This window comes from Mixophyes fleayi, chromosome 1, assembly GCF_038048845.1.
Source record: "Mixophyes fleayi isolate aMixFle1 chromosome 1, aMixFle1.hap1, whole genome shotgun sequence".
Taxonomy (NCBI): Eukaryota; Metazoa; Chordata; class Amphibia; order Anura; family Limnodynastidae; genus Mixophyes; species Mixophyes fleayi.
In genome coordinates this window covers 44,077,922-44,094,113 of record NC_134402.1, presented here as the reverse complement: position 1 = coordinate 44,094,113, position 16,192 = coordinate 44,077,922, and the positions used below count along the sequence as shown (strand labels likewise).

At 42.0% G+C, this 16,192-nt stretch overlaps 1 protein-coding gene across 4 annotated transcripts in view; it reads right to left on the bottom strand.

Moving 5' to 3' along the window:
• The window catches only part of CC2D2A (coiled-coil and C2 domain containing 2A), an 83,951-nt gene extending 69,502 nt beyond the window's left edge, over positions 1-14,449 (bottom strand). For 3 of the 4 annotated variants that reach the window (XM_075194679.1, XM_075194678.1, XM_075194680.1), the window contains exons 1-4: positions 14,139-14,449; positions 7,353-7,436; positions 4,644-4,719; positions 2,365-2,456 (exon numbers count right to left, since the gene is read on the bottom strand). In XM_075194679.1, the coding sequence (XP_075050780.1) occupies positions 2,365-2,456; positions 4,644-4,719; positions 7,353-7,436; positions 14,139-14,174 (288 nt within the window). In that variant the 5' untranslated portion in view covers positions 14,175-14,449. The remainder of the gene's footprint in view (positions 1-2,364; positions 2,457-4,643; positions 4,720-7,352; positions 7,437-14,138) is intronic. The other variant, XM_075194677.1, reaches the window with a different exon arrangement.
• Positions 14,450-16,192: the final 1,743 nt, after the last annotated feature.

The window sequence follows — 16,192 nt, the reverse complement described above, 5'->3', positions numbered from 1 at the left end:
TCCATCACAAGCATAATACAACAGCTTCACATACACACCAAAAAATGGATTTTCATAAGAATGGGGATATATGACCAATCCATGACTAAAGGGTTTTGCCCCTTTCATGACCAAGTAAAATTTTAAGCCCCTGGTGCTACCACTAAATTGGAAATAACTTTTTTTTTTATGGACCGAAGTAAACCATTTAGCTTTTCTGGGAAGAGATAAGGCTTTCCTTTGACAGCATGTTGGAATAAATATCGATTAGTCTGTTTTACAGGAAAAAATAGGCAAAATTAGGGAGAAAACATTTTTTTCAAGATTCAGCTTATTGTAACTATTTCACTGTTAGTGTAAATAAGCCCCAGCCCATTAATTTATGTAAAAGTGACCTATATAATCAGCTAGGTCTCCTGAATATAATGAAACCAAATAGCTAAATGTATGTGAGGTAGTGATAAAGCTTTTAATGTAAGCTGTGCAGGTTTTATTCCTCTTTATAACTTTGGGAGACAGATTTGATTCAAGGGCCTTTCTTTTGCCAGCACTAAATGAATCAGTGTAAACTAGATTTAATAGAGCAGCTTTTATGATATCTAATTTACCTGGATCCAATAATGCTAGCAGGCTGGCTGCAGGCGATCAGCAAGCCATTAAAGGGAAAATATACCCTATTAGTCTGGTGAAATTTCAATTCAATATTCTATAAATATTCAATAAATTATAGTCACTTGAAGAATTTTCTACAGAAACCTTACGGATACGATGCGACTCTGATCTGGTCAGATCAAATGGCTTATCAATGACTAATGGAATATATTAGAAGTAACAACATATTATACAATTCTAACATTGGGAACCATGGTTTAAGAGATATTCACCTGCCTAACATGTCACTTTTTACTGGCTGACAGCTAGTAGATACTTGAAAGGTACTTATAGTTGTCTATAAAGCTGGTTGAACAACTAACGTGATTATCCAAATATCCAGTGTCTGCAATTTACTCACAGCCATCACTCAGGCAGAAGTCACTTTTACATGTCCTTGACGTGGTGACTTCACAGGAAATGGGAGGTGGGTTATAGAGAAAAAAAAAATTTGATAGCATATAATTTGCGTGTTTTGTTTTTATTTTAGATCTAGGTCTTAACAATAGTAATATGTTTGTCCCGAATTCTTTTACTATGAATAGAAGCCCCCACAAAGCACTAAGCTTCAAGGACGGGTAGGTGGGAGTTTGACTTGGGCAGTACATCTGTCAAACCATATCCCAGGTGTCCTAAGGCGAGATCAGGGAGGACCAGTAATCTCCTGTGGATTCCATGGATCTACCACCCTTTCTGTTCTTATGTTGTTACCTTCCAATTACAACCCCTTGTTTTAGAAATCCGCTTATTCATAGAATCCTGTTTTTGAATTCAATTAATAAATGGATATATATGAAAGTTTTTATCAAATTGCTCCTTCTGTCCTCGGAACTGTACATGTTCAGCTTTTGAAGTTTTTTTTTATGCGCCATTTTAGTAGCCTCTCTACAATAAAAATTTTTATATATATAATTATCTTTTTGGAGATAGGGTCTCCACATCTGTACACATAATTTGAGATGAGGTCTTACCAGTGATCTATAAAGTGACAATATAACCTCTATCTTCATGTATACCACAAACTATCATCAACATCACCATTTATTTATATAGCGCCACTAATTCCGCAGTGCTGTACAGAGAACTCACTCACATCAGTCCCTGCCCCATTGGGGCTTACAGTCTAAATTCCCTAATATACACACATACAGACAGACAGAGATGAGGGTCAATTTGTTAGCAGCCAATTAACCTACCAGTATGTTTTTGGAGTGTGGGAGGAAACCGGAGCACCTGGAGGAAACCCACGCAAACACGGGGAGAACATACAAACTCCTTACAGTATGCCTGCTTACCTTCATATCCTGTGAAACTATAAGTCCAAGATCCCTTCCCTCTCTACTTTCTATCGTATATTAGGAAAAGAGAGCTCCTGGATCAGTGTTGGCTAACCTGTGACACTCCAGGTGTTGTGAAACTACAAGTCCCAGCATGCTTTGCCAATATATATATAGCAGCTTATTGCTGGAAGGGTATGCTGGGACTTGTAGTTTCACAAATACCTGGAGTGTCACAGGTTAGCCAACACTGTCCTAGATGGAGGTTTCATTAATATTTGCTAGCTCCCCAATATTTCTGTAAGATGTCCCTTTCAGAGTAGACTATTTCATTGTTACATTCCGCAGTTCAACATATTTCTCTACAACAATTTCTTTAACCAACTGCTGACCGAAATGTGCACCACCAATTCTAACACGTAACAGATGGAGCCCCAGCATATGGAATTCTCCTTACCCTTCCAGCTTTTAGTTTCTCTCTCAGGCGCTCTCTCATGGAAGACTCTGCAAAGCTGGACCTTGCACCAGAGACATTTAGTGGTGGCAAACCTAAAACAGATTTGACGTTTTGGTTACAGAACACAGTTGGCCTCAATCTATTTTCTATTAGCTTTCAACACTATTGATTGAAATAATGAAGTTATTTTAATATTTTATTTCTCATATATTGAAAAAATTTGGTTTGGAAAGAATCCATATGTGGTTATACTTAAAACATTGGTTTTACATGATCCCCACTAGTACAGAGAAACAATATGTACTTAACACACACACAAGAAAACAATAAAAAAAACAGGCTGTGTAAACTTGTGCCCCCACAAAGATTTTTTCTGTGGTCATGAAAATGAGCCTTGCTAGACCCCCCAAAACCTCTGTTTGATATATAATTTTTAGTTGGATGTTGCTAATCATCTTAAGCTATTATATAATCCCAGACAATGTGTGTAAGCAATTATAGAAATTAAAGTAACTGTGCAACTAATACCAAAAATGAGCCGTAAACTTTCCTACATGAGGCATAAGGGGTTCAATACAATTTTCCCTTGCTACCCACTGAAGCGTTGTTAAAAAGCAAAGTAAGATGGAGTATTTCCTCACTTCTCCATCACAAACAGAAAAAAAAAATGCATGCCACAGCAGTTAGCCCACGATTGTCCAGCTCTTTTTCCAGAAATAAACAGTCAAGGCCAGGATTTCAAGTCACACACAAGCTCTTAATGATATGCAATCATCATCAGCAGCTATTTATATAGCGCTACTAATTCCGCAGCGCTGTACAGAGAACTCATTCACATCAGTCCCTGCCCCATAGGAGCTTACAGTCTAAATTCCCTAACATACCCACAGACCGAAGGAGACTAAGGTCAATTTTAATAGCAGCCAACTAACCTACCTGTATGTTTTTGGGAGTGTGGGAGGAAATCGGAGCAACCAGAGAAAACCTACACAAACACGGGGAGAACATACAAACTCCACACAGATAAGGCCATGGTTGGGAATTAAACTCATGACCCCAGTGCTGTAAGGTAGAGGTGCTAAACATTAGGCCACCGTGCTGCCCAACGATGATTGATTACCTCTTGAATAACAAAAACTTAAAACCCTGAAAGGATTCCAGAATGAAGGATTTGCTCTTTAGGATTGCAGAGGACATTAGACATTATACTACAGATCAGAGTTAGGCTATATGTGGCCCTCTATCTGAGATTATCTCTGCTACATATCACTGTTCAAAAGCGGGTTTATCTGCTTTTTTAGCTACCGTATTTGCCGGCGTATAAGACGACTTTTTTGCCCTAAAAAACATGCCTCCTAGTTGGGGGGTCGTCTTATACGCCGGGTGCACTTGGGACAGCATATCAACGGAGACTGAAGCGCTGACCAGCCTATATGCGCATGCGCGAACACGCCAGCTTACCATCTCCGGCCGTGAAGTGATCTCTGCACGGATGTGCAGCTCGCAGCACTTTTACATCCCAACAGAGGAACAGGACCTGGGTATTCGAGAGTCAGACTGAGGCATCCAGACCATCCAACCTGGGGAGGAAGGTAAGTGCACTACCCACTACCCACCCTTCCCAGGTTTGTGAACGGACTCTGTTTGGATTATCTGTTCCCCCTGGTCTGTTCCAGCGACTATCATTCCAGTGTTTTTTTAGGTACAATAGACCATTTACACTTTGTTCAGTGTTGTTTACATCTGGGACAGACTCTCCGGATTTGTGGTTCTTACCACACTGTTTTTGGCACTATCAGGTTACCTCATGTACTACCATTATATACAGGGTCACGATACATGTAGGGGCAATTCTGTATGCATTATTTTCTGCGAAAGAGGGGGTAGTCTTATACGGCGAGTATATATCAAACTCTATATTTTCAGTGGAAATGTTGGGGGTCGTCTTATACGCCCAGTCGTCTTATACGCCGGCAAATACGGTAATTAACTGTTTAGAATTAGAAGTTAGAGATTTGTGTGATAATGTACAGAGAGATGATGCCAAATCTTCTTTTCTAACCATATCCAGACTACGGGTGAGAAACATATGCTTTGGTATGATAGTAACATATGTTTTAAAATAGTTTCAATTAAGTTTATTTTTCAATTTTATCCCTGCTTGCCCTTCCAACACTCTGCATGGCCTCTCATCTGAATGGATGCAGACATCACTATTTGGAGAAAAATGTTCAGCTGAAGCCAAACATTCCTGGTTTTGACCTTGAGGCTGTACTCACTGCGCTGTCCTTGTGTTACAGTCCCGATCTCTTCCACTAGATCATCTTCATGTGCATCTCTGGCATTCTCTATCAGCTGAAGAGACAGAACAACAATCAGTAACAAAGCATTTTACACCATTTCTGCTAGCTCCACTATAGACTTTTATTATAGCCATAATCACAAGTAGAACAGGAAACTGTTCTCAAGATTTAAGCTCGAATATGGCTTCTAAGAGGAAACAAGCAAAACCACCTTTTTCCGACAAATCCTAATCTGCCTTCCAAAACAAGTGGCAGGTAATTAGGAGGAAGTGGCACAATTAAATCTACCATTTATATCCTAGAAGCTAGTCAAACTGAAAAATGTTTTAAATTAAAAACATATGAGCAGAACGGTCATTGACATGGCCAGTCAGTCATCCTTAGCCACTGGCACCACCGCCCAGTCATCCCCAGCCGCTGGAACCGACTCCCGGTCATCCCCCAGCCGCTGGCACCGCCGCCCGGTCATCCCCCAGCCGCTGGCACCGCCGCCCGGTCATCCCCCAGCCGCTGGCACCGCCGCCCGGTCATCCCCCAGCCGCTGGCACCGCCGCCCGGTCATCCCCCAGCCGCTGGCACCGCCGCCCGGTCATCCCCCAGCCGCTGGCACCGCCGCCCGGTCATCCCCCAGCCGCTGGCACCGCCGCCCGGTCATCCCCCAGCCGCTGGCACCGATGCCCCGTCATCCCCCAGCCGCTGGCACCGATGCCCCGTCATCCCCCAGCCGCTGGCACCGATGCCCCGTCATCCCCCAGCCGCTGGCACCGATGCCCAGACATCCCCCAGCCGCTGGCACCGATGCCCAGTCATCCCCCAGCCGCTGGCACCGATGCCCAGTCATCCCCCAGCCGCTGGCACCGATGCCCAGTCATCCCCCAGCCGCTGGCACCGATGCCCAGTCATCCCCCAGCCCCTGGCACCGATGCCCAGTCATCCCCCAGCCCCTGGCACCGATGCCCTCGGTCAACCCCTGTCGCAACCACACAATGCTTAATCTACTTTCAATCTTCTCCTAGTTAATGTCTCCTAACTTTTATGTGGTAGCAAAAAACATTAATTTTCAGTTATTTACTTTTCGGTGTAGGTCGAATCTTGGTAATTATTTTATGGATTTAAATCAAAGATTTACCTTTTAAAAGAAAATGAAAAATTTCAGTGATCATCATTTTTTTTTTTTAATTCTTATTTTGTTGTTAAAGAGCCTTTTCCAATTGTAGCTGTTCTACTTGCTGTTCGGATTCAATTATACCCCATTCATACTGCACCAAAATCCCGGGTATTTGCCGGGGCGAGCTCAAACGACCCGGGTCTTGGTGCAGTATGAATGGTACAAGTCAAAAATCCCGGGTCTAAAAACCCAGGTCTTCAACCCGGGATTTATCGAGGGGTAATTCCCGGGTCGGACCCGGGTTGCCTGCACTATGAATGGTGCAACCCGGGTTTTTCAACCCGGGTTGCACAGAAAACAAGCTGATTGGCTGTCTGACCTGTAATGCTCACAATATTTACATTAACTGCATACATAAAACCAGGAAAAAAAAACTCGAGAGGAAAACAACAGTATGGACTGAAACAACTACTTCTATCATCCACACTATAAGAAACAAACGAAAGAGAAAGGTCGCACATTCTTTACATAGGTGACTAAAGTAAAGTACGGAGCGGTGAGCAGTACAGAACGGAATTGGTGGAAACACTGAAGAAATGTCCGATTGTTTACAAATGATACAATGGAACAATAAAAATTAAAATATCTTATAAGATACACTCACACACAGCGCCGGTGCTAGGGTCCTTGGCGCCCTAGGCACAGTGTGAAAACCCCCCCCGTGTGAAAATCGCCGCCCCCCCCGTGTGAAGATCGCCGCTGCGCTTCTCTCCCCACCCCTCCCCACACCTTTCTTTAACTTACCTGCATGAAGCTGCTCCTTTCTGCTCTGTCTTCTCCCCTCCACTCACAGACACTGTCGGGCCGTGATGATGACATCATCATCACCACGGCCTGTCACTGTCAGTGAGCGGAGGGGAGAAGACAGAGCAGAGAGGAGCAGCTTCATGCAGGTAAGATTCATAGCCCCTTCCCTCCTCTCCTCCCCGTGGATTTCCGTTTTTTTTTCATTTCGAGGCGCCCTGCAGGTCCCGGCGCCCTAGGCAATTGCCTAACCTTGCCTAATTGGAGCGCCGGGCCTGCTCACACATCTTTATGGACAAAACAGCAGAAAAGCAGACTATTACAAAAAAAAAAAAATGTTTTCAGCCAATGAAAACTGCTCTGGTGATGACTCCCACAAATTGCCAGGGCACAGACTTGTGCAGTATGAATGGGGTCAACCCGGGAAATTCCCAGGTCCGAGGTGCAGTGTGAATGGTGTTTCTGAGCTGGGACGCTCCGAGCCCCGGCAAAAACTTGGCTTGAAAAACCCGGGATATTGCCGGGGCGGCAGTATGAAAGCGGTATAATAACATAAAAAAGCCTAATTAATTAATTGGCAATAAAAATGTAACTCCAGTGACAGGAGGTAAATATATGAAAACTTATTTACAGGAAAACTGTGGTGTTGCCAATAACAACCAATGAGATGTTTGCTTTCATTTTCTAACCTGCACTACAAAAATGAGAGCTACAATGTGATAGGTCGCTATGGGCAACAGCATTGTTTGCATAAATATCCCCAAAAATCTTACCGCCTTCTTCCTTCTCTGCCGCTGTGTTTTCAACGTCTTTTTCAGGCGCTCCACCTGGGCATCGTCATCCTTGTCCATAAGCTCCTGAGGAAATAACATTACACATTAGTGGAGTGAGCCATAGGTAAGTAAAGGGTAGACTAACCAGTGGCCTGTATTCACATCTATGAGTAACAGATGTTGTACTGCTATTTCTAACACTACACAATCACTTGTACAGACTCGATTTAAAGAATTCTGATTTTTAGGGCTTACCAGACCAAAATGTATATATGTCTGTAATGTTTAATGAACAAAGTTTTATTGTAATATGAATATTTTGATGAAAGGCAAAGTTGTAACTACCTGTCATACATGTATACTCCAGATGCAGTAATTATCATTAAAGAAACACAAAGTTTACAGCATTATATCCTTTCAATACAAAATATATTTTCACTGTATTTATTTTGCAGTAAACTTAACAACTAATCTCTTATTTCTGCAACTATTTTTCCCTTCCTTATTTCTTTCCGTAGTTTCTTATTAGTCTCATTTCTATTGTGAGATATGGCATTTATTGCTGGACTGTATTTTTTAAAAAAAATAAAAAAATATTTCTCTAATATGTGAGCTATCATTCAACAATGATGTAGTGTTCTCTTCCTAGCACAAAGGTAACAGACAACCCTACCTGGGCTGTCATGAAAACATGCCACCTGTGTCTTTATGAGAGTTACATAATAGTCAGCTACTTTCATACTGCTTTCCAGGTCACCGATGTCTGCGTGTCCCCCCTATGTGCATTATTAAGGCATTAAGCAGCTTTTTCTGGGGTACAGTCATGAACTGAATGAATTCCTGCAAGATGCCAAACCGATTCCTCTGCACTTGGAGTAGTACAATCCTTGTTTCATATACAGTCACATATGTGCAGTTTCTGCCTTTGTTAACTCTCTAGGCCAGGCTTGGCTAACCTGTGGCACTCCAGGTGTTGCGAAACTACAAGTCCCAGCATACCCTTCCAGCAATAAGCGGCTATATATTGGCAAAGCATGCTGGGGCTTGTAGTTTCTCAACACCTGGAATGCTACAGGTTAGCAAAGCCTGCTCTAGGCAATGTAGCTTACTTAGACCAATTTAATGTATTGGACAAAGATGTCACTTGTGTGCTGTGAGAATTGAGAATATCCCCATATTCTCTGCACAAGCATACTGCTTTTAAAATAACAAATGTTTTATTCTTCTAATGCCATTATCCAAAGTTATAGTGAGGAGCATGAACTTTTATTTCTAAGCATTTATAGAACAACTGCCAAAGGGGACGTGCCCTGCTCTACCCAAGGTGCATGACTAGCTCAACCTGCGGGCACAGCTAATGCCACCCAGGGGCGTGTCCAGCAGCACCAGATGGAACATATGGAGACTAATTTGCCTGAGGTTATTGCGCTAACCGGAAATAACTGGCAAAAGTAGAAGCAGTCTATTAGCACGCAGTAAAGAGGACTCCACTTGTCAGATACAGCAGAGCAGCTAACCCAGGTGATGCCTTGTCAATATATTTAAACTGAATCAGACTAATAATATGTAGCAGTGAATGATTGAGAACCTGTGCATAACACTGGGGGGAATTCAATTCCCTGCGTTGTTCTAAAGAACAAGGCGGGGTGCACACAATTACCATTCGTACTGTAATTGCTGCACATTATTACAGTTACTACGGTAATTTCAATGCTGATTTTTGCTCGATTTCTGTCGCGAGCAGAAATCTGCATTGTTCTAAAGTACTTGAATTTTTATTAATGAAGGAGTTTGCACAAGTGCTAAGGAAAAGGTGTATTCTTTGTTTACACACTACTCACTTTGATTACTAATTTTTCTCCCTAGTATTTCCTCCGTGCTAGCTCCACCCACCGCTTTTTCAATCCAGTTTCAGGAAGATTACCGAGCTCCCTGGGGAGTATGGGACATCACCCACCATTTCTGGAGTCTCTCGGACATTCCAGAAGAGTCAGCAAGTATGAGTTCGCAACTTGGACAATGGAATCAAAAATATTAATCACAGGGATATATTATACTGTCTCTCTTACTTATATAGCCAACAATATAAAGGTTCCTTCCTTTCAGATCACTCAAATGTTAAAGTGAACCCATCTCAACACAAGTGTCTCATTGATGTCATTAGCTCTTAAAGATTTGAGGATTGCTGAATATTGGTCCAGTCCACATAATGACAGCTCCACTTTAAATCTTTGACTTATTGGTAATGTACAAGGAACCGGCTCTTCTAAGTACACATACACATTACTCTGTGTTATAAACCCAAACATGAAATGTTATAGACAAGTGATATATTAGGACTTGTTTTTTCTCCTCAGGGTTACAAAGCCAAAGTCTGCAAAGTGAACCCAGCTCTTCAGGAAGTGTCTGATCAGAGGTCGGGATTGGCTTCAGGGGAGAATACGGGGAGTCACACAGTCTTCTGCTGACTGCACAGAGACATGTGAATACATTTCACCATTTACAGATGTAGAATTAACTGTAAAATTCCATATGAATTTCATCATGTAGAATGACACCATTCCCTTCAAACCTCACCCAGAGATCTGTCTGATTTAAATTCTACCAGCCTTCCCCTGGGGAAGGTTATGGGGTCTTAAAAACATGGCATGAATTGCAAATGTGTAACGTAGTATAAATAAGACCATAAACAGCTGCTATAAAAAGGTCAAAGCTGCAAGTAAACGCTATTTACTGAAATAAATCTTGAATCTTGGGTGGATGGGGGCGTAGATTCAAATGCTAGCAATGTGGTGCATGGACATCACCGCGATGTCCGGCTGCACACATTGCTGGCAATTACAGTACAAATCTGTGGTCATTACTCCTCTATGGGGTGCGAGGCAAAATTAATGGACATTCCTACCATAACATGGGCGTGTCTCGGCGGAAGTTCCAGAGACACCGAGCGCAGAATTGAATCTCCCCCTTATAGTCCTTTTGTCTTTATTTTATTTGTTTTCTAACCTTTCTAGAAATCTGCAAAATATTACTCCTATATCAACTGCCGTGGTCATATATAGCGATAAAATGTCAGAGTATGCCATGCTAAAGAAACACAAATATACCGTACTGGATGTATATCCACCTTATTTCTCCATGAACATCTGTAGTTCCAGCAAATTAAAGTTCCTGCAACTAACCAGATTAAAACGTTATTGCCTTCACGATAACTGTATTTGGCAGCGATCGGGGTGTAATATTTTGGGAGCAGGCCAAAGGTGATTCGATCACAAGTTATAGGCAGCCAATCAGTGTGAAAACATATGCCTTCCCCTACAAATATTTTATATCCATATTGCTGTCAAATACAGTGTGAAGATACCAGGTTTTCTGGCCCAATTCTACCCACTTCACACTGGCTGGGTGCCTTACTATGCCAGGGAAGCCTACCCGAATACCATCTAATGCCCCTATAGTCACTCAGGCAAATACAGTTATAAAGTAAAACAATACATTTATTGTAATAAAACCAATCACTATAATATTATGTACACACAGTAAAGAAATGCCAGGCAGGTTTAGCACATTATCTGTCCCTTACCCCACTAGCTTAAGGAGTTACAGTCACCTGGCTGTCCTGACTTTAACCCATGGATCTGCAGATGTAGTCCACTAGTAGAGAACGGCAATTCAAAACTAGCCACTCTGCAGCTTCCAGCTATCAATCCTCAGAATGAAAATTCCTCCTCCCCTGCAGTGGCTCTTTATATCTAGGGTCAAATATTCCACAGTGTTTATCCCTCCCTGGGCAAACCCCTGGCTCTCTCCCTGTAAAACGTTGGTGGGTGCTGGATCAAGGGCTTGGAGGGAGAATGGAGATGAGCTGTCCTGTCACAGTAGCTCTTCTGTTGTGCCCCTGACAGAATGTCTGGCCCAGTCCTGTGGAGGATAATGGATACTAACTGGCCTTCCCCACCTCCAGATATAGAATAGCAGTCAGCCCCTCACCTATGTCCTGTAACTTAATCCTTATCCATAACCCACTTGCCTTCACTTTAAGAACAATGATTAACAGCTTCACCGCAATATCAACAATATACATATTTACAATGAGCTACAATGTCCCCTTATCCACATGTAATTAGACGCTGCAGTTGTACTCTGGTGAGCTGGAGAATATAAACAGGACTATAAAAAGTACATGTTGTAAAGCTAAACATTTTTGGAGAAACGAGGGACAGACTGGTTGAGGTGATATCAAGCTGGTTTCGTCACATACAGGGAAAGAGCTTTATACTGTGAGGGTTGAGAAACCCTTTAAGCAAGGTTTGGAAGTCTGTGAAATGACGTTGGCAACATCAATCTGTCCTATCAGGATAAGTTTTCCACCTTATCCTATCTCTGTACCTGATACATTTGCAAGCCCTGCATGTGTGGCCCTCAAACCTTCGCTCATTGCCTTTAATCTCATTACAGATTTGACTCTTTCTTTGATTAAATGTATTATATTAATTTATTACTAACATATCAGCGAGTTAGTGTTAGCTAAACAAGCATTTCAGGCTATAAAGAACAATTACATTTTCCACCAGTCTGGATGACCATATTTCCCACCAGTATTTGAAAGTTAGGAGTAAGGCTGGGTACACACTATAGTGTTTTCCGCCAATTATCGGGCCAATCAAACGATAAATGATCGTTCGGTCCGATATCGCATTAGTATGTACACTGCAACGATGAACGATCATTCCAAAAAGCATTGTATCGTATCATTTGATTTTTAAATCTGACTAACAATCTTGTGCAACGATGGAACAATGTTGTTCCAATCCTGCAGTGTGTATGCACTCAGGACCACCAGTGTCCACAGATCTCTATGCAGTGTGCAGAGTCAACATCTTTTCAGCCGATGGTTATGACAGATGAAGAGCACAGATCTGACGGTAAAACGTGTATAGTGTGTACATATGAATCGGCATGTTGAGTGGGAGGTTTGCTGGTAAAATCATTAAGATGTCGCATCTGTAGAAATTTTCTATAGTGTGTACCCAGCCGAAGGCCGACATAGGCACAATTCAATTATGCAGAGAGAGGTTTCCATCCAGCAACCATTGGCGCTTGTTGCTTTTAAAATACGACATGATAGAGAATGTCCACTTACATGTATAAGTGGAAACAAAAATAAACAACTTTGCAGCATACTGGTGCATAACAAGGGCGTTCAGTCTTATTTTCTGTGGAGGCCATGTGAAACATATGGTATAAAGCAGAGAATATAAGGTGTGGCCGATAGGATATAAAACAGATAAAAGAACTGACAGGCCTGGTCAACCTGTGGCTCTCCAGGTGATGTGAAACCACAAGTCCCAGCATACCCTGCCAACTATCGGCTGGCTATCTACTGGCAAAGCATGCTGGGGCTTGTAGTCTCACATCACCTGGAGAGCTACACATTGGCCAGGCCTGCCCCATACCATGGATGATTAATATTCAATAATAATATTCAAGATCAAACTGAGAGGTGGAGGAAAAGTGTAAAACTCCCTCAAACTGGATATCTGAAGTACCATCAAAAGAGCTATCAGCAGATTCCCTTTCATTAAGCAGTAATTATGTTGCAGGTTATATGAAAACTAAAGTCCATTTACCAAAGATGACAGATGCCCAGACCAGATGTACCGTCTATAACTACATTTCTTTTCTGATTGTATTGTATGCAAAAGTACAGATCTTTGTAGAAATCATTTTCAGGATTTTGAGTTACAATTTTATCATTTTGATACTACCAAAAAAAAAAAAGACGAAAATCCATATGATTTATTTCCATGTTGAGAATGCTTTACATTTTACACCATGTGTTTAAAAATGATTATAACACACGAACAGTACTGAGCTTCCCAAACTATTCCACAAAACTTACATTTATTTTACCAAAACACCCACCAATATATGTCAACGTACACAAAATAACATCTCTTGTCTATAATTGTTTATTAATATAAAAATAAAATCGGTGTGGGAAATGTATGTATAACATTTATTGTTTAGGGTTATTTATCAATAGTCCCTCACATCTCTTAGACTGGAGGGGGCCATTATTGAAAGTTATTGATTTTTATTAGTATCCCCTTCATGTACAGGGTGTTGCAGCTTTATAAATAAAGGTTAATAATAAAATAATAATAATAGCAACCTTTGAGTTAAACAGCTTCAAGTTGCCCCTGAAATATGTTTGATGCACCCACAAGGTTGAGGATAAGACTAAAAGCACCAAACATTGCTGAATACAGATTAAGTTAAAAATGAATTAATGAGTAGTATACCATACTAGCATGCAGCTAATGTCCTAATGGACAGGTCTCCAGCAATGGTACAGTTGGTTTCTGTTTAGCACCAACCTAACAACAGTTATACACAGACCCCTCCCACAACAAGCACCCTGTAACCCCTTCATTGCTGGGGATGAAGTGTAATCCCTGCACTGCCAGCAACCACAGCCGAATAAAAAAAAGCACAACAACTTAGCATTTTGTCAGTAAACCTATATGTATCCATAACTATAAGCATATAAGAACTGTGACTGCCTTACAGCAACCCTATATGTATCCATAACTATAAGCATATAAGAACTGTGACTGCCTTACAGTAACCCTATATGTATCCATAACTATAAGCATATAAGAACTGTGACTGCCTTACAGTAACCCTATATGTATCATAACTATAAGAACTGTGACTGCCTTACAGGCTGCGGTGATACATTGTATATACTAAGAGTACAATCATCCAGTCCCTCACACTGACCTCTATAATCTTCTGCTTCTCCTCGGTGTCCCTCATCGTGACTGGTGCCCTCTGCCAGGGTGGGCACTATGGGTTCCCAGCGGGCACTCTGCCACCATCAGATCACCATCTCCATGAAGGGAAAGCTCCTGTGTAAGTTAATGCTGATCTCTGTGCATGGAGACGTACAGACAGCCAGTCCCATCCACCACCGGCGTGCACACAGCAATATGTCACCACAACAAACACACTGGTGTAATGTATGACCTGGAAACTTACTATCACAGGGAGAGTGTACACACACAGTATCTGGAGGCAGCCATTGCATGGACTGACCCGCCTACTCCCAGAATCCCTCCTGTAGGATGGGACAGTGCTGCAAGCAGGGATTGTACTCGGAGAATGCTTATTCATAATAATGACACCACACAGATACACTGAGAGCGCCGTATTACTCGGGAAGAGGCAACGTTAGATGGTGTAGGGAGAATGCTAATTCTTATACACAGAACACAATAGCAATGACCTAACAACACAATTTGTTGCACTCCCACTGGGCCACTATATATATATATATATATATATATATATATATATATATATATATATATATATATTGTAGAGCAACTTACCAATTTACTCATTTATTCATAGCAAAATGTCTTCAATACTGTATTATATCTTGTACTCAAGATGCGTACAGTCATGGTCAAAAGTTTTGAGAATGACACAAGATTGGTGTTCACAAACTTTGCCACTTCAGTGTTTTTAGACCTTTTTGTCATATGTTGCTATGGTATACTTAAGTAGAATTACAAGCATTTCATAATTGTCAAAGGCTTTTATTGACAATTACCTACTTTAAGTTTATGCAAAGAATATTTGCAGTGTTGACACTTTTTTTTGAAGACCTCTGCAATTCACCCTGACATGCTGTCAATCAACTTCTGGGCCACATACTGACTGATGGCCACCCTAATGAATGCTTGGAGTTTGTCAGAATTTGATGGTTGTTGTTTGTCCACCCGCCTCTTGAGGATTGACCACAAGAATCTTAATCGGATTAAGGTCTGGGGAGTTTACTGGCTATGGGCCCAAAATTTTGATGTTTTGATTTCTGAACCACTTAGTTATGACTTTTGCCTTATTTCAAGGTGCTCCATCATGCTGGATGTAACTCACCGGACCGTGAGTGCCTCTGCGCTGGTGCGTGGTTCTCTATCCTTCCTGCCGGCGCCTGTCCTGAGCCGCGGCCGTCCGCCATCTTGATGGACTGCGCATGCGCATCATCCATGAACTCTTATGATTTTGCTTTTAACCTAATTGGTGGATCAATCACCTCTCCCTATTTAAGGCACCTGTGGCCATGGTATCGTTGCCTGATCTTGAGTCTCATTCCCTGTGAGTCTCTGAAGGTGTCTCCTGTGTCCTGCTCGTATCTTCAGTTTCCTGCTCTGCTCACCTGCGGTTCCCATACCCGCTACAGTCTCAGCTCTCCTGCTGTGCCTGCATATCCTCGTTGGACAAGCTTCTCTACTCAGCAGCGATATGCATACTTGTTATTGACTATCAGCTGTTATCCTGCATATCCGCTTTGGACAAGCTTCTCTACTCAGCAGCGGTATCCATACCCGCTATAGACTATTAGCCGTTACGCTGCATATCTGTTTGAACAAGCTTCTCTACTCAGCAGCGATATGCATACTTGTTATTGACTATCAGTTGTTATCCTGCATATCCGCTTTGGACAAGCCTCTCTACTCAGCAGCGGTATCCATACCCGCTATAGACTATTAGCTGTGACGCTGCACATCTGTTTGGGACTAGCCCCTCTGCTCTCCAATTGTATTTATACAGTTATAGACGCTTATCACTCCTCCACTTATCCGCACCTGGACAAGTCCTCACCTCATCACAGCAGTGGTACAACTTGCTATACGCAGACCACTGACTCTCCCGCTACCTACCTACACCTGGACAAGTCTTCTCATCACAGCAGTGGTACAACTTGCTATACGCAGACCACTGACTCTCCCGCTACCTACCTGCACCTGGACAAGTCTTCCTTTCACAGC